Source organism: Condylura cristata, unplaced genomic scaffold (genome assembly GCF_000260355.1).
Source record: "Condylura cristata isolate star-nosed mole 26May11 unplaced genomic scaffold, ConCri1.0 scaffold00025, whole genome shotgun sequence".
In the NCBI taxonomy this organism is placed as follows: Eukaryota; Metazoa; Chordata; class Mammalia; order Eulipotyphla; family Talpidae; genus Condylura; species Condylura cristata.
In genome coordinates, this window is record NW_004567126.1 from 7,077,733 (window position 1) to 7,097,094 (window position 19,362).

Genomic DNA, 19,362 nt, shown 5'->3' on the forward strand with positions numbered 1-19,362 from the left:
GCGGAAGTGGCTTCAGATTCTCAGTGCTGTGCTTTAACCCGCTGCGTCACCAGGGAGGGCCACCCTTTCTATATCTTAACCATTTTTTTTAAAGATTTATTTATTTATTCATACAGAACTGGGGTATAGGCCAGAGATGCGGAGGGTGAGAGGATTCACCAGGGACAGAGTGGGGAGCAGAACAGGCAGATCAACGAAGTACACTGCTGAGGGGAGCAGCGGGTGGAGAGGTCTGCCACGCCATGTGGTCACCTCCGGGGCAGGCGGGAATCGAACTCATGCGAAAGTGGCTTTAGCTTCTTAGTGCTGTGCTTTAACCCGCTGCGCCACCAGGGAGGGCCCATATTTTAACCATTTTTTTAAAGTAAGGCTAAGATGCAGAGAAAAGAGAATTTTCATTTCAAGTCTTTAATGCATATGCAAAAGACATTATAATAATGATTCTGAAAAACAAAATATGAGTGAAGCATGGGAAGGGTGAGTGTAAAATAAGTGATTAACGACCCAGAGTTCTTTGTAGACATGCAAGTGATACAGCCCAGGGGTGATGCTAGAGCCTTCCAGAAAAGGACTAGACAGCCTCTTCACATATTGAGGACTGTGAATTCACACTAGAGCTTCAGCTTTTTATTATGCTGAGGAGAAACTTTAGAGAGGATCTTGGAGAGATAGCAAATGTTGAAAAAGCCCACAAATAAGAGTGCTTTAGTAAAACTCTCTGCTAATAGTTCAGCTTTTGCTGAATGGTTCTTATTATCTGGGACCTATAATGGAAAGGCATCCATCCTGTTGTAAACACACTGAGCACAGAAATACTCGGAGTCAGACTCACCCTAAGTTTTCACTCCCGAAACAAATGCGACCCAGAAATAGTCATAAGACTCAGCTCAGGATCACTGTGCAAACTGTTCTGAACTGGCTCAGACATCCCATGTCCTGACCTCTCTCCCCCTCCTACCAAGGCCCTGTCCATATGGGTGTTGCTCTGCCCTCCTACCCCTGCATTTACAAGAGGACCTCAGGTCTTCACTCTCTGGGTGAAGGTGACCAGCCCCTGTATGGCCTTTCTGAGCCTGGAGTCCCCAACAGGGGCTCCCCAGGCAGAGTCTAGCTGTGGGTCCTTTGGTCTTGATGTGCCTCTCCCTGCAGCCCTCGCAGGGCCAACTCACCTCCATGGTGACACTTCCAAGTGCGCCAGAAGCTTTTCAGCTACCCCCAGAGGTTGTTTACTCAGGATGGAATCTGCAGCAGTTTCAAAAGCGAAGTTCCACTGCCTTCCCTGGGCCTCCTGCTGCCCCAGATGGAGCCACCCCCGCAATTCACTGACTCCCTCTGCCCTTTGCTCTGACACCTGCAGACAGGCTGGGAGGAGAACACAGAGCCCGCAAGAGCTGGAAATCCCATACTGAAGGTGACGGCCAGGGGGAGAGGGAGAATGGTAAGAAGAGGTCTTGGGTGGGGCTAACTGGTTGGATTTTCACCTGAACATGGACAAGCAACAGTATAGAAGGAGCAGTGGGGAGTAAAAGCAAAACACTTTTTTCAACACCAAAAGCAAATGGCAAACATGAACTCTCATTTCCTGCATTAACATTTATATTTTATTTGATTTATTAGAAAACCACATGTGGCTCAGATACACATTTGGAGGGTGAAGTACTATGAGGATCTCATTTCCCTTCCCCGCCCTCCCCCGCCCCAATATTCTATTTGGTGATCAAACAGCTTTTGACAGAGTGCGCACTGAAGAGGCATATTTTGTTGTGAGTATCAGAAACAAAAGAGGAAAGTACTGGGTCTAGGTAGTAGACCCAGATCAGGACTTGAGGTCAACAGAGAGGCCAGGGGCACCCAGCAACCAGGGTGTCAGGACCACCAGGACACCAGGACCCTATGTTGGGATGAATCAACTCAATCCAGTTCTACTTTATGTCACACCACTTAAGGTTCAATACCCTGGAAAAGAAAGGAGCTGCTGGCCTGTATGTCCCACGCCCAGCCCTGGGAGGGCAGAGAAGCCACAGGCAGGAAGGGCAGGGAGCTGGAGCGCTAGTCCCACAAAACTGTTCCCCAGAGCGAGGATGAGTCTCCAACAGGATAGTTGGACCTGCTACTAACAACAGGAGTAGAGGCAGTGAAGCACAGGCCATGTGCTGCCGTGGACAGACACAGAAAGCCTGCAACAGTTCACCTCTGGTGACCGCGCTGTGCCCCTGCCATGGCAACCTGAGAAAGGGCCCTGAAAACAGTGCCTGAGAATCACTTAGCATGCCAGGCGGAGAAAAAGCAGCAGCGAGGCATGATAAGGCTCAGAAAAGGCAAGAAGTGGGGGATGTCTGTACCTAGGTTTATAAGAAAGCACAGTGGAAACGTCTGGAAGGCAGGGAGGCTGAGGGCAAGGCATTCGTGCTGTGAGAGGAACTCATCCTTCAGTGGAGGGGACTGGTGGAGTTGAGGCAGGTATTACGACAAATACTGACTCTCATACAAGGGCTGTGAGGAAAGTTGCGGCTGCCTACGAGGCGGTACGTGTTGTGTCTTCATCTCTCTTTCAACCAGGAAGAGCCAGAATGATGGTGCCAGGTGTTACGAATTACCCTCAGGCTATCACGCCAAGCTCAGGATTATCACTGAACTGAATCTGTAGACCAGGTTTGAATTCCTCAAACAGGATGACCTTTCGAGAAGAAGATATAAGGTGGCCATGAGACTCAAGAGCTGCCCCTGAAGCATGGGTACTGAGAGATGGGGAGCAGCAGGGGGGCCCACCTCATTTGTTCCAGGTCGAAGCCAGGGTGCAGGCAGGTAAAGAGTCTCCTGAGGACCTTTATTCCAGTAGCGTCCCAGATTTCGACCATTGATGAATACTACTCCTTTTGTCCAGCCCTAAAAAGATTGGAGCCAAGGTTCACAGTCTGAGTTGGAGATGTAAAGACACAAGAGGAGAACATACACACACACAATAGACACACCAGATTGTAGCCATAGTCACACTCAGACAAGTAGATCATTAACTAGGGGAGAGTTTTATACCACAAACCCTGGCCTGGAATTGGCTCAACCCTCAGGTCTCAAGGAAGGAAGGCACTAAGTCCTAGATCATTCCCTTCTAATGACCCAAGTCAGGGCTTTATTTCCATCTGCTAGCAGGTATTCGTCAAAATAAATGGGAGGGAGAGGGGGGAAGATAGAGGAAGGGAGGGGGAAAAATCACTAACCTCTAGTTTTATGAAGGTGTCTTTGGGGTGATTAAAAACATACATGAAAGCGAGGAAGAAGGCAGGGCCCTGAAACTGAGGTTGGTAGATGGCTGGTTTCCAGATGTTAGGAATGCCCCTGAAAGAGATTTAAGCGCCAATGAAAAGAAGGTCATTCCCATCATCATAAGGTGTCAGGACTTTTGAGGCAAGTCTCTTCTCTCCAACCTGGTACCCCTACTATAGGAGAGGCCTAGGCCACTCAGGATACATGATGCAGTAAATAAGCCAGCAGCCCAGGAGTTGGGGGAATGGGGGGCTGTGGGGCACTGTCCCAGGCAACTCTGAAAACTGGAGTCATTCCTCTCCTGTTTTGGGGTCTGTCTGTCTCTCTCTCTCATTTTCTTACATCATTGTAGTCCCCAAAGTTCTCCCGCCCCCTTGTCACCGTGGCCATCACTGTCAACCCTTGTGTTCTTGCCTCCCATTTTGACCCCCTTCCCTCCCCCTCTCTTGCTGTGGGCCTCAGATCTATAGTTTGCAAGTTTTGTCTTTTACCCTTTGTTCAATTTCCCTATGTCCCCCCTTAAGTGAGACATCAACATTTCTTTTCCCTTCTGACTTATGTTTGCTTAGCATAATCCCTTCCATCTCTCTTATTTGAAAAGCAAAGGGGTTGGTCAGAATGTCTCTGAACTTCTTTCCATGTCTACATGTTTCCCATCTTTAAGGTGTCACCTGAGACAATGGCTTCTATACCCACCTTTTCATGAAATTAACACTCATCTCCAGGCTGAAGATTTGAAATTTCCTTAATGGAGAGTTGTTAAGATAGATATCCCCTGTTAAGCCTATGGGAGAGGGAAGACAGGCAAGTGAAGGCAGCAAGAAGGATGTAAAGATGTGAGAGGGCTGTGGTCAGTGTTGCCTCTCCTGGCCTCAGCAGAGAGGTCACTGCAAGACCCTCCCTGGGTTGCTCCTTCTGTGTGCGCATGAGCATCTCTAAGTGGTGCCTGTATCTTTTCCATCAGTAGCACAGAAGTCACAGCAATTCCTGCCAGATCTTCCCAGCACAGGTTTCCTGGATAACTAAACTCTTGCATAGATCAAAGCACGCTGGGTAGAAGGGAGGGCGTGGGACTGTGTGCACAGAAGCTGAGGGAAGATCAGACTGGCACTGGGCATCCAGAGAAGGACAAATCAAAATTTCTAGGAAGGGACTCTTAAAGACTCATGTCTCCAAGTCACTTCTACAGTTTTCTTTGAAAAACTTCCCAAAGGAAATCAGTGTGCTGGTATGGGAATTAGAGAAAACGCTGGGCTGTGGTGAGGATCTAGCAGGACTTGTCACAGTTTCTATGTCTGAGGGCCTGACTGACCAGGAGACCCTGTTCTCCTCCAAAGCACATACCAGGACTGTCTTTAGCCTGGAGTAAAAGCAACAGGAATGGGGTGCCTCGAGATCTCAAGTTTCTCCATGATGAAACCCACCTTTTCTCTCCTTATTGAGGTTCTTCCCTGAGGCAAGTCTGCCTTGATTCTCCACCAGGATGCTCAATGTCATGTACTCCTTGTAGCCCTGCCCAAGATAGACCAGCCAGAGTGGGGGCCACACAAATACTCTCCTGTAGGCCTCCCAGAACTTTCCAGAATCTGTGGTGAGATCATAAGCAGGTAGATAGCCAGAGAGCAAGCCTCAGCAAGCTTATGGACCTCCAGCTCAGGATCAGGCAAACCTTGGGACTCCTGATCCCCTTATTCATCCCCACCCCCATTCTGTGGCAGGCCTTCCAGCAGTCACTTGAACCAGACTGTATTGAGGTCCAGTTTGGGGGCAGCGAGTACTCAAGACAGAAAAGTTCTGCTCACCCAAAGCATGCTTCAGTCTCAAATTAAGCCACCCAGAGGTTTTCTGCTCTTTCTCACCCCCTATTGGGCCCCTCTGCCAGGGGCAACTCAGAGGACAGTGGCCGAGAAAGGAGACTATCACAGCACCAGGCCATGCTTCCAATTGAACCTGGGACCTAGGCTGGCACTAGAATTATTAGTTCAGTAACACTGGATTATATACATTTTTCCTGGGAATAATCACTTGACTGTTGGTGTGATCCAGGATGCCCAAAAACTTCTTATCCAAAAATACCTGCCAAAGAAAGAGGAAAATACTATTAGATCATCATAGGGAAAGAGGGGGAGCAGACAAGGGTTAAGTTCTAATGGAATATTTATCCTCCTGTAATACCACAAGCTGACCATGAGTTTTCAAACATAGAACAAATTTATATCACTTTTAAAGAAAGATTTATTTATTTATGCATACAAAAACTGGGGTACAGGCCAGAGGTGGAGGGGCAGTGACAGAATTCACTAGAGACAGAATGGGGAGCAGAACAGGCAGATCTACTGAAATACATTGCTGAGGGGAGCAGAGAGTGAGACAGGAGAGTTCTGCCATCCCATGTGGGTCGCCTCCCTGGCCAGAAATCGAACTCATGCTGTAGTGGCTGTGGATAACCCCACAGCACTGTGTTTTAAGCCACTGCACCACCAGGGAGGGCCCTTACTTTTTATTTTGAAGATGTACTTATACAAAATCTGGGGTATATGCCAAAATTGTAGGAAGGTGGGTAAGAAGCTTCACCGGAGACAGAGTAGGGAGCAGAACAGGTGGATCCACTGAAATACACTGCTGAGGGGAGCAGCGGGCGAGACAGGAAAGGTCTGCTGCACCATGTGTGTTTGCTCCCTGTCTGGGGTTGAAACTGGCCACCAGTTAGGAGGCCCCATAGAACAAATTTAAAGCAGCAGTCCTGAGCTGGATGAGTCCAAGTCCAGAGAGGAGTACTGGATGCTAAATGCAGTGCCCTGATGCCCCTCTAGGGCTGGGAAGAAAATGAGAAACTTCAAAAGACCTGCAGAGAATGAGGGGGAAGGAAGGGAGTGGATGAATGTCTGTTGTGAGAGAAGTGCTGGGAGGGGTTCTAGGTGCAGCAAGGGTCAGCCTGCCTTGCCCACGTGGATTCACCTGTGTAATGAACCCAGCCTAGGTCTCCCCAGATTCTCCTCTGGAAAGGCTGCCATCACCACTATATGTTGTTTTACAGATGACCTCAATATAAACCCATTTTTTACCTACCATATTCCTTTAGTCTCAAAACCTCAAAAACCCAGAGGTTCTCTGCTCTGTTCTAGCCATACAAGACCAGAGGATACAGTTTCCTCCCTAAATTAATGGAGTTATATCATCACTTTCAAGACAGAACTGAGGAGGAAAATGGAAAAATTAAAATTTACAAGTATAAAAACATAAGTATTTATAGAATACAGAATTCATATTTTAAGCTCAAATTTAAGTTTGATTGTAAGGCCTGCATATTCTATAATCATTTGTTGAACACATACTAAAAGTCTAAATATTTCCATGGGCCCTGCCTGGTGACACAGCAGGTTAAAGAGCAATGCTATGAAGCTATTGGCAGCCACTGAAGCATGAGTTTGATCCCTGTTCAGGGAGCTGACCCACATGACTCAGCAGACCTCTCCTGTCTCCCCACTGCTCCCCTCAGCAGTGTATTTCAGTGAATCTGCCTATTCTGTTCCCTACTCTGTCTCTGGTGGATCTTCTCAGCCTCTGGCCTGTACCCCAGTTCTTGTATGCATAAATAAATAAATCTTTAATAAATAAATAAGTGAATATTTCCATATGGAAAGGGGCAACCGAGGTTTGGTGGTGGGAGGGCTAGGGGAACCACACTGAAAAGGGAAATCCTATACTGTTAAAACTGGCAGTGATAGAGAACAATGTACTTCCATAACAAATAAATTTTCAAATAATAATAAATTACAATTAAAAGAATACAGCCCCAGCCACTGAGGTAAAGTGTTCACAACAGCTGCCATGGAGCTTCACACTGATAACTGGGGAAGCTCAGAAAAGGGAATGACATGCCCTGATCAACAGTGGATTTCAGTCTGTTTCACCATCAGGTTGATAAGTGATTGGGAAGTCAATGGAAGGTTGTTAAGTGGGGAGTGATGTGATGTGATAGATTTTTACCTGGGAGAGATACTGTGATAGCTCTCCAAGGGAGGGAGTTAGAAAGGAGAAGGGTAAAGGTGAGTTGTCTGAAACAGGAAGTTCTTCTATGAGGTTCAGACAATAGTAGAAGATACAAAGATGATTCTAAGGCAATGACAGCCCAGAGTTTAAAAGAAAACTAACTGAATAATGTGCACCATACATGAGCAAGCTGAGAGTAGGTACGCAGGAGAAATAAGGGGAGGGCTGTGGTGCCATTTTCAGATTGTGAGCCCATGAACCAATGTGAGGATGAGCTTTGTTTAAGAGGCTAATGATTTCAGACATGATGAGCTTGAGCTTGAAACCCTTCTGGAACATCTAGGAGAAATGTTGATCAACCAATGGGAAAAATGAAGTCTGCAGTTGAGGAGAAGGAAGGGAGGGCTGAAGTCACAAAGAAGTCTCTGAGGAAGTGAATACAGACAGCATAAAAGGGCTAAAGGGAAAGAAAATTCCAAGGCCTGAAGAACACACAACCTAACTTAGAGTGGGATGGTAAAGCTTGGAATCTTGCTCTGCTGCATCTCCATCAAATATCCTTTGAAAGTCATTTAACTTCTCTCTGGTTTCCTCATTTGTAATAAATACTTTAAATGGGTATTTTGAGAATTAAATGAGAGGAGTGATCTGGAATGTGCTCTGTTAATCCAAAGATTGCTGTGCAGTAAGTACAGGGACAACCGAAGTTCTTCCCAGGTCTCTAAAACACTATCTGCTCCTGTAGGGTTGGGTAGTGCTCTCCCTGGGGAGGTCTACATACCTTAGCCTCTGGTAGCAGGAAGGATGGACAATGTCACTGAAGGAACAGAGGTTAAGAAACTGATGATTTCTTGAAAGTCAAAAGGAGATTTCACTATATTTAGAGATTCACTTTAGCAGCACTGTTGGGTTTTACTAGCTGGACCCATCTAACAGTCCCCTACCTGACCCCGATCTTGAACATGATTCCTTGAGGTCAGGACGCCTCCATTGAAGATGACAGTCTCATAAAGTATATAGCCATAGGACTGACCATTCCCACTGTTCACATTCGGGTTCTCCATGGTGACTGGTTTGAATGACCTGAATGGCTGAGGCAGAGAAAGGAGGGGGAAAAATGAGGCTAAAGTTTCCAACTAGAAAGAAAAATTTGAGAAATCATTTAAAACCCACTTCTCCCAAGAGCTTTAGAGACAGGAGTAGAGAAAACAAAATATGTAGTAACAGTCATGATTAAGTATCACATGTAAATTGCCAGTTGTTTTCTCTGCTTGTGCTGCTAATAATGTATTCTTTTTTAAGATGGGAAGATTGAAGTCAAAAAAAGGCAATGATTTGGGAGACATGCTCATCAATCCATAATAAAGCCTGGACTAAACTCCTGACTTGAATTCAATCAAATGTACCAGATTCTGCTTATCTTTAGCCTTCTTTCCATTTCCCTGGATACACTAAGATAAATCATCCATGGTATAACTGCCCATGATTACTCATAACTCTTCATTTCTAGCACTGGCCTAAAGCACTCCTGGTCTATTTATCTTCATGTCTACTGGACTTCATCAAAGAAGATCCAACCCAATATTCCCACCACTATCCTTACCACCTTTCCATACTATTCTTTCCTTTCCAAATAGCACCAACCATCCAATCAAAATAGCAAAAACATGGAAAATAACTTCTTCCTTCTCTACAATTCCCCATCAACCAGTAATCATCTCCACTAGAGTCTGTCTGTAAATTTCAGTTTCATTCATCTTTCTTCTCTTCTATTAGCTAAGGTCAACTTCAATAGACTTTTTTATTTAGTTTCAGTGCTCATGTTCAGCATGACCCCTCTCTAATCCAAGCCCCACATAGCTACTACATTGATTTAAAGCTACTAAATCCTTCTAAATGCAAACCTGAGTATTTGATTCCCAAACTTATTTTAAAATATCTCAAACTTGGTAGCATAAAAATATTGCCCTTCAGAACTCCTTGGAGAACAGGAGGTTTCCATACCCTGAAACATCCAGGAGGACCAAAAAGTCAAGAAAATACTAAACTACTAGAATCATATCAAGAGGACACAGGTGTTGACTTAAAGAAACACCTGAAGGGGCAGATCCCATACATCTGATCAAATCAACGTTGTAAGACAATGCTACCTCAATTTAAAAAGTAATGAAGGAGCTTCTGTTTGTCTAAGATGAGACCATAGTGGGGTAAAAATCTGTGAGTTTATAATAAAAGACCAACAAAAGCAAAGTAACTCATAGATATGCAGGAATAAATTCATTATCTCAATAAAAGAAAACACCTCTGTCTTGACTTTTCTGTACATTCAGGTAATAAGACAATTGGTGAAAGAAAATGATTCTATGTAGAATTCAAGAAAATAAATACATAAGGAACTAATTTAAATGACAGTCTTTTTGAAAGCCTGAAGGGAAAATGAATATAGATAATAATCATCAATGACCAATAAAACCATTAGGTAAAATACTGATGAGAAATTGATAATTAATAGATTGGACTAATATTTGAACCTACTGATCAATTATAAAAACAGGAGCAAGTAGCCAGTATGTGCTGGGATATGGTGTATAAAAATCACAGCAGAACACTTGGAAACAATTACAAATAAAATTCTATCTTAACTCTCATCAAGAATCCAGTTCTAACTACCATTTTATAGAAAATGCAGGAAGTACAAGCACAGGACAAATGGGGATCTAATCATCAAAACCCTGAATACAGGGAATTTTCATTACAAATGATCCAGTTTGTTTAACAAACAAATTTTTAAAAACTAAATCGAAAAATCTTTAGATTAAGAGGCTCAAGAGGCATATCAACTAAATGCAATGTGCTTAAACGACTGTTTAGGAGACAACACAGGTAAAAAGCTCATCGGCTTTAACAATGATTGCTTGGACACAACACCAAAAATACCACAAAGGCAAAAACTGACTATTGGTGACACAACATGAAACACCAAGCTTTTGTACAGAAAAAAATAAATAAAGGGATAAAACATCCTACAGAATTGGAGAAAATTTTTTCAAATCATATTTCAGATGGGTTAATATTCAAAATACATTTAAGGATTTATGCAGCTTATTAACAAAAAAATCTGATTAAAAATAGACAAAACACTACACGACATATACTTCAGCAACATCTTTAAAGATTGAGCACCCAATGCAATGATAGTGAAGGCAAGGATAAATAGATGGGACTATATCAAGTTAAAGAGCTTCTGTACAGCAAAAGAGACATTACAAAAGACAAACAGACATCCTACAGATTGGGAAAAAAATTTCTCACACAAAACTAGTGATAAAGGATTGAAGTTGATGAAACTCAACAAAAATAAAGTAAATCACCCCATCAAAAAAATGGGCAGAAGAGCTATAAAGACACTTCTCCAAAGAGGAGATGCAGATGGCCAACAGGCATATGAAAAAATGTTCAACATCACTTGTAATAAGGGAGATGCATATTAAAACCACAATGAGATACCACCTCACCCCAGTGAGAATGGCACATCTTCAAACAACTAGCAACAACAAATGTTGGCGAGGATGTGGAGAAAAAGGAACTCTCCTGCACTGCTGGTGGGAATGCAAACTAGTACAACCACTACGGAAAACTATTTGGAGGTTCCTCAAACTGCTAAACATGGAGGATCTATACAACCCAGAATCCCACTCCTAGGTATCTACCCAAAAGACACAAAAACACTGACTCAAAAAGATACCTGCACCCCCATGTTTATTGCTGCTTTTTTTTTTACAATTGGAAAGACATGAAAACAGCCCAAATGCTCAAAAATGGATGACTGGATTAAAAAGATGTGGTACATATATACAATGGAATATTACTCAGCAACCAAAAAAAGAAAGAAAGAAAGAAATACATTTTCCCTGGGTTGTTCCTTTTCCTTTCCCCTTTGTAAACAAACCCATTATTGATCCTTTTTGTACGTACCTGCAGTACAACTGAATTTTAAGCATTCAGGTGAGGACCCACAGACAGGCAACCCAGTTTACATTGGGTTGCCCTGTAGCACCAGTGCTACCACTGCTACAGCCTGAGTTTGAACCCTAGCCAGGTGGCTGACCCACATGCCACAGCAGACCTCTCCTGTCTCACCACTGTTCCCTTTAGTAATGTGTTTCAGGAAATCCGCCTGTTGTGTTGCCCACTAGGTGACAACTTACCACCCTCCCATGTCACCTCTGGCTTATACCCCAGATATTTTACATAAAATAAATAAATTTTTAAAAATAACTAAAAGATGTTCAACATCATTAACCACTGGGGAAATGCAAACAAAACCACAATGAGATATTATCTCATACCTGTTAGAATGATTACCATAAGTTAAAATAAGGAACAACAGATGCTGGTGAGAATAAGATGAACAGGGACCCCTTTACTTTGTTGGTAGGAATATAAACTAGTCTAACTTGGCAAACAAAACAGAGATTCCCCAAAGAATTAAAAATAGATCAACCATAAATTCAGCAATTCTACTTCTAAGTACATAGAGAAAGGAGTTGGAAACATGATTTCAAAGAGTTACACATAACTTCCATGTACATCACAGCACTATTCACAATATTCAAGATATGGAAATAAGACAAATGCCCATTAATGGATGAGTAGATTTATAAAAAAAAAAAAAAAGAAGAAGAAGTCACATATACATGCAATGGAATATTACTCAGGCATGAAAATGTGACTAGCCTACTATTTGAGACATGATGGGCCTGAGCATATGGAAAAGAAGTCAGACAGAGAAAGACAAGTACTGTGTGATAGTGTGTGTGTGTGTGTGTGTGTGTGTGTGTGAAATCCAAAAAAGCCAAACATGTAAAAAGCAGAAAGTAAAATAGTGTTTGGGTGTTTGTCAGAGATTGGGGGATAGATAAAACTGATGGTGCTTAGGGGTAAAAACTTTTGTAACAATTTGTTAATAAGTCATAGAAAACTAATCCCCAGTACAATGGTACTATTGTACTATAATGGTATAATGTGATAAATATGACTATAATGGCATATTTCAGTATATAACTGTATCAAAGCAAATTTAAAAAGCATTGCTCTAGGGTCCATCAATATACCTGCATTTTAAGCAATGTCAGAAATAGGGGCTATTGTCTCAGCTAGCCTCTCATATCCTGCAATAGTCACAGTTTCTTCAAATTCAAGTTTTCTTATCCTAGTTTCTTATTCTGAGCTAGAAGGAACTAACATTGCTAAGTGTTTCTTTGTTCCCTAATAACTAACTTCCTGTTCTTTAGCTAAGTCTTTCCTTCCTCTCTCTTTTGTCTAAAAGGCTTTCTAAACTTTCCATCCCAGACATGATTACCTCCTTCAAGTGGGGTATGAGGTCCCACAGTGATATGAAGTGTGTCACAGTCAGTGACTTGTAAGCAATCTTAGGCTGAGATTCTGGTAGCTCGGTCTTGGGGAGCTCTGCAATAAAAAGCAGGAGGTTAGGTCATCCTGGACCCTCTGCCAACCCAATCTGGGGCACAATGTACTCTGCCATCCCAAAGCCACCAAGAATAAAAGACCTGATCATAGAGAGGATATGTCTTCCCAGTTCCAGAACAAGAATAGACAGGCTGGGCAATAATTGCATGGGACTCTAAGCTCTGAGGCAGTGTGCCATGCTGTGCCTCAGTGGTACCACTGGGCTAGCAGTTCTCAACCTTGGCTGATCATCAGATTCTCTGAAAGCCCAGTAGGAGATACACACACCCAGATGCTGCTCCTTCCACCCCATTTTAACCAAGACATATTTACTCTAAGAGTGCTGGGTAAATTCGCAGAAGTTCTACAAAGGGTTCTGAGGACAACTCAGACAAGGCTAGCGCTGAGTGGTTCTAGGCTGGGCCCTGTATCTTGTGCATATTGGAACCCACAGTGCCTAATGAGAAAATAAACTACAGCATAGGGAACATCCTCCCAAAGAACATATCTTTCCACTTTCTATTCTCTCTCCCTTCTTCATAGGACAGACTCCTAAGGGGTTGAGTTAGCATTCAGCAGAAGGTTGTTGCTGGGTACCCAGATAAGAGGTAAAAAATTCTTGAAATGTGAAATACTCTGGTGTATAATCTCCATTCTCTGTCAGCAGTCCCCCATAGTCTGAAAAAAAAATAAAGAAATGTGTCACTTTTCCCCAGAAAATCACAGCTTCAACAAAGGAAGAGATGAGCATTTAGTATTGAGCAAAGCAACCCTTAATAAAATAGCTTTGTGAAGAAAAAATGGGGCATTAATTAAGAAGATACCAGACCCCAGTTAGTCCAAATCAAGAAGCAGCTTGGTGCTTCCCAGGGCTTTCAAATGGAGGCCCAACATACCAGCCCTTGGAGAGCTAAGAAACCAGGATGAGAGTCCAGCTACTCAGACCCACTGGCTCAATTTCTTTTGCAATACTGATTGCATTCTTCCTTTCTTTCACCCTTGGCTTTTCATGAGCTCTCTTGGGAGAATTGCAGAGTAGACGAGATCTATTAGCCAATAACATGGTGTTATCAGAGACTCAAAATCACTGATTCTTGGCCAATCTCTAAACACAAGGGTCTGCAGAGAGGATAGACAAGATTAAGCTACCAATGGGTCTGCTTGCAACTTGCCTCGACTGTAGTGATGGATAAATTCTAGACCTGTCAAAGGAATGAATAGCGAGCTCTCAGTTCCCAACCTATGTTAAAGGTAAATAGTCAAAGTACTAGGGGTTGTTTTCAGAGGCCCTGTCTCAAATGGCAGAGTGGCCTGGGTTGGAGACAACTTGGGTGACAAGTACTTACCATAACTGGTGACCACAGGGAGAAAGGACTCTGCTAATCTGGCTCCTCCCATAAAGCCAAAGTTGGTACCACCATGGAACATATGGAAGTTGACAGAGAACTGAAGGTTGAGCATTTCATGTACGTCTTTCATTAACACTGGTAGGAAGAAAAGGAGAAAGGGGGAGAGAATGAACATCTGACAGAATGAATCGACTGTTCAGAGACTTTCAAGCTGCATAGGTTAAATATTTGTGCATTTGTTTGTTAGGTAAATATTGGTCTAGCTCTGTGTTTCTGTGGCACTTAGTAACTTCTCACAGTGGCTGTCCCAAAATCCCAGCACCAGGAACATTGCCTTATACTTAATGACCACTGTCAATTTTTCAGAAAGGACATGACAGATAATCTGGGACCAGGGAAGATTTTTACTTCCACCCAATGCACAGTTATTGAGCTCTCCTATTGATCAGAACAACTCACACTAACATAATCAGAAAGAAGACCCTGTTAAAATCTCAGCTTCAATGACCTCTGGGGTGCCCTGTGCATGCTGTCATTTCACCTAAACAGAGGTAGGCAAGGTGTTTACTGAACCTTATTGATACTTATAAAACTGTAAGATCTAGCAGTCTTGTCCCTAACTCTCAAGTGTACTTATCAGCAGGGAGGAGAGCGCAGGCAAATGTCATCTTTTCCCAAGAAAGAAACTAAGGAAGACTTACTGTGTGGGTCCAGAATACTGCGAGGCAGTCCCCACACATCTGGATTGCTGGCTGTGTACACTGTCATCAATATGGGGCTATGGCCCTGAGGAAAACCAAGGGCTAGTTTAAAATGCTTGCTTGCTGAGATTTAGAAGCTTTTTTTTGAGACTCAAATCATCTAAGGTCCTTACCTGAATTGAAAAGAGTGTTTCATAGGTTTTTTTATTTATGTCCTTCAAGCGGAGAGTAGAAAGCACTGCGGAAGAGAAGAAATGCTCACAAGGTCTCACTACAAGCACTGAACGGTGTGGGCAGAAAACTGGCCCTCAGCTCGGGCTGGAAAGTTGGGCCTGGCTCTTCTCACAGCACACCTCCCAGACTTTCACAATGGACAGCTCACAGTCAGTAACAAAGACGTGGTGCCACACTTGTACCGTGCAAACACAAGATGCATAAGATGAAGTTTGAAAAGACATCAGGCTGACCGAAATCCAAAAGAAGAAATTATGCCCAGCAAGGTGACTAATTGAGGACCTGACTAAATTTCCTGACATCTCCTTCAGAGCATTATTCTGCTTCTTCCTCTATAAGCTGAAGGGCCATCAGGAAGCCTGGGAGAGAAAGGAGCCGAGGAGAAAGTTCCTCACACAACATTTGGAATTTAAAAAATTCTAAAATGCATTGTCCTCCGGCTCAACTTGTTCACACATTGCCTTCCTGTGTATTCCTCTTGTAATGTTATCCCATGTTTCTCTACTGCTTTTAGTCCTTAGTCCATAGTCTTATTTATCCCCTTACCTGCTCGGTCTGGTACTATTTGACTAACACTGTTTCCACTTCCGGTTACTCGGTCGGGGCATTGAATCCACTTCCGGTTCTCAGGAGGGGCATTGGCATTCCGGTTCTCACTAAAATGGCCTTTACTCTGGTCCCAGTCAGCACATTCTGGGAGCTGAGGATGGAGCAGGATCGAGCAAGTGTTCCACATTCCTGGTACCAGGGGTAGTGGCTGGAGGGCAGCTAGCTATACACTAATATACTTAATGACCTCTGTCAATTCTTCAGGAAGGACTTGGCAGATATTTACTTCCACCCACCGCTCTTTTATTGAACTCCCCTATTGATAAGAACAACTCACTCTAATATCATTAGAAGACCCTGTTCAAATTTCAATTTGAATTACGTTGGAGGTGCCGGCTGCATGCTGTCATGCTTATCATATAAATAGACCTATAAATGATGAATAGGAATAGACAGACAGGCTCCCTCACTCAGCTCTCACCACTCACCTGAACACTATGGGGCCCATGCATGGGAGATGGGAAAGCTTCAAAGGAATGCCTGTCCTGTTTCAGTGAAGAAAATAGGGCAAAACCAAAAGTGCACCTTTTTTCAAGTGGCCACTTGACAGCTCTTGTCCACCATCTGCTGTCATGAGTAGCACGTCGATCCCTCTCTTCACCAGGGCCTGTAGAGAAATTCATGAGGGTAAAAAAAAAAAAACTGTTCCTGGTCCTGTGTGATTGCTTTTCTTTGGAAAAAGTGATGGCAGTAAAAATGCTCGACTGAAACTGATGAGTAGGAAAAAAGGTTTTATTTTGCTTAGCATTATCTGCTTCAGTTCCATCAGCGCTAGTGCAAATGGCTGGAGTTATCCTTTTTTATAGCCGGGTCCATAATATATATTATGTATTGATGTGTGTGTGTGAGAGAGAGAGCACGCGCGAGAGAGATCCACTCTTCTGTCCTTCAGCACTTAGGCTGTTTCAGTGTGTGGTAGGAGTGGGGGAAGAAAGGGGCCCAATAGAACATTGAGGATTATTGGGGCACTGGTGTAGACAGGCTGTAGAAGTCCATTAGTAGAGAGTTGAACCTGTAACTCCTAGAGGAAGTACAATGATGTCAACCTACTTTACTTCAATAAACATAATTTGGGGGGTGGTAGAGATTATGGTAAACTAGGCATATTTTCAGTCAAGAAGTGAGAGAATTTGTTAATAAAATACCTCTGTATTTATAAAGAAAATACAAAAAGAGTTCTTCAGGGAGAGGAAAATGGTAAGGAAGATAAAGTTCAGTGATTCAGAAGGAGAAAAAAGCAACAAAAAGTAGATTCTCTGAGTAAATCTAAATGATTATATAATAAAAATAATGGCTGTGGCATTAAAAGAAATGACAACAATACAATTCAATGTTTCTCAAGTATTTTCTTAACCCTGGAATTAGAAAGCAAATTAATTTATGTGTAACACTAATAATTCAAGGATAAATACTGTTATTTCTATGGCCAATTCTAAAAGAAAAGTGAAAATGGCCTAAAGGCCAGTAGAGTGAGGAAATGGAAAATAAAATAATGTAAAAATGAAAATATAGAGTGACATAAAAATAAAAATGATCAACTCAAATGAAGAAAAGAGAGAAAAAGGTCCAGCTCAGTGTAAGGTCCTAGAACAAGCAGGAAAAATAGAAAATAATAAGATGATAGATTTAAATAAAAATTCAGTAATTACATTAAATGTAAAGAAACCAAATATCTCATTTAAAAGACAAGACTTTTCATAATAGATTAAAAAATAAATTCTGATTCTATGCTGCTTACAAAGTATGTAACTGAAATAGGTGGATGCCAAAATTTTGAAAGTAAAAAGATAGAAAAGAATGTATTATACAAACACAGATCAAGAGAACTATAAAATTTACAGAGAGGAAAAATATCTGCACATCATTCTTTGCCTACATTAGAGTTGTATAGGTAGTTTTCCAGACTTTTCTCCCAATTCATGAAAAACTAAATTGGACCTTCTTCATCTTCATAGCACATCGTATCATGGAAACTATCACTGTACAAACTGACAAAGTAAGAAAGGAAATACATGAAGATGGAGGAAAACTGAAAGAGTGCTTACCTTTTTAACATACTGCAAGTATTTCTTATCCATATTATATGAGCCATATTCATTCTCAACCTGCATAGCGATGATGGGGCCTCCATTTTTGAACTGAAAATCCAGAAGGTGAATTTGAGAATGTGATTACAAGGGATAAAGGCTGGATTTTTTACAATTTACTTCTCTACAACCATATTATACACATTACCAGTTTCCCTAAGTCTAACTAACTCTGGGTACCCAGTGTTAAGAATCAGCTCTATGCCTAGGAAATTCACACTTTGTGAAAGCCTCTCCTGACCACATAGGGGCCTGTCATTGCCTCCATTTAATCTACAATAGGACCCTCAAATGGTTATAGTAGGTAAATGTTATTGCCTAGTGCAAAGCTTGACACCTAGATGTTATATATTTGTTCTTCCCTCTACTCATTTTCTCCTTGGTACTCTTTCCTAAGCATTTTAGTAACCTGAAGAACACTAGATCTACTTAATGAGTATACTGACACCATGGTTTTATTTCAGGAAAGGTATATAAGAAATCAAACACTGTAACTTCTAAAAATATCACTGAGCTAACGTCATCCAGATAGTCTATTATTTGTGAAGGAATAAAATAACAAGACATTTCAAGAGCTATCATTAATTCCCATTTATGGTGATGGAGAGCAAATAAATAAAACAAAAACACAGAGAGTGCAGTTCCTAAAATACTGCCATGGAAAAGGCATAAAGTGGGGGTAGTAGGGGTAAATCAGCCTATAAACCTGATTTTTTTTAAATAAGAAGCTTGACTTAGCTGAAATATATGTTTCCTGCTTCTGAGTTATAGCAAGTTGGCTGGCCCTATCTGGAAAAGCAATTACTCCCCTTGGGTTTTACCTGGAGTGATTTTATCCTGGGAATCAGCTCATCAAAATAGTGACTCATTGCTTTAGTGAAGCCCTTGTAAGTTGTTCTCAGCTTCATGTTTGGATCCTGGAGTAACCAACTAGGATTGAAAAAGCAAGACTCCAACTTGGAATGGGAGCTAGCAGTAAGATCTGTTTAAGCATATGAGTGTGGGGATGGGCAATCCCGATTAGAACAGTCACACTGAAACAGTACATTGTGAGATTTTAATCCATCTTTAGCAGTCAAATTGGACACAAGCTATATTTCCTTTACAAATAGCTCAGCCCCTTAAGCATCCTTTCTTTCCTCAAAACACAAATAAGAGCTGTATAAAGATGAACTGATGAGCTGATCTAGAGCAGGGGTGATCAAGCTAAAGTCCAACAGCCCAGTCAGAGCCACTGCCTGTTTCTGTAAATAAAATTTTATTGGAAAACTGTCATATCCATTTGTTTACATGTTACCATGACTACTTTCCTGTTACAACAGCAAGGTTGAGCCATTGCAACAGAGACTGCCCTCAAGATTGAAGATATTTATAATTTGGCCTTTTACATAATTAGTTTGCCAACTCCTAATCTGGAATAAGACTTTTGTAAAACTGTTTCAAAGTTTTTAAAAAATGCTGTCTAGGCCCTCCCTGGTGGCACAGCAGGTTAAAGCACAGCATTAAGAAACTAAAGCCACTTAAGCATGAGTTTGATCCCTGCTCAGGGAGGGCACATGGCACAGCAGACCTCTCCTGACCCGCCCACTGCTCCCCTCGGCAGTGTACTTCGTCGATCTGCCTGTTCTGCTCCCCACTCTGTCTCTGGTGAACCCT

The 19,362-nt window shown here is 42.2% G+C and overlaps 1 protein-coding gene across 1 annotated transcript in view; it reads right to left on the reverse strand.

The window, feature by feature from the left end:
• Positions 1-1,534: 1,534 nt before the first annotated feature.
• Positions 1,535-19,362, reverse strand: part of LOC101636694 (beta-galactosidase-1-like protein 2) — a 26,120-nt gene continuing 8,292 nt past the window's right edge. The window contains exons 5-19 of the mRNA XM_012729352.1: positions 18,528-18,636; positions 17,665-17,757; positions 16,145-16,226; positions 14,950-15,014; positions 14,777-14,861; positions 14,073-14,210; positions 13,324-13,404; positions 12,620-12,726; positions 8,202-8,348; positions 5,269-5,340; positions 4,689-4,776; positions 3,961-4,048; positions 3,219-3,336; positions 2,770-2,886; positions 1,535-2,677 (exon numbers count right to left, since the gene is read on the reverse strand). Of these exons, the coding sequence (XP_012584806.1) occupies positions 2,600-2,677; positions 2,770-2,886; positions 3,219-3,336; positions 3,961-4,048; positions 4,689-4,776; positions 5,269-5,340; positions 8,202-8,348; positions 12,620-12,726; positions 13,324-13,404; positions 14,073-14,210; positions 14,777-14,861; positions 14,950-15,014; positions 16,145-16,226; positions 17,665-17,757; positions 18,528-18,636 (1,468 nt within the window). The 3' untranslated portion in view covers positions 1,535-2,599. The remainder of the gene's footprint in view (positions 2,678-2,769; positions 2,887-3,218; positions 3,337-3,960; positions 4,049-4,688; positions 4,777-5,268; positions 5,341-8,201; positions 8,349-12,619; positions 12,727-13,323; positions 13,405-14,072; positions 14,211-14,776; positions 14,862-14,949; positions 15,015-16,144; positions 16,227-17,664; positions 17,758-18,527; positions 18,637-19,362) is intronic.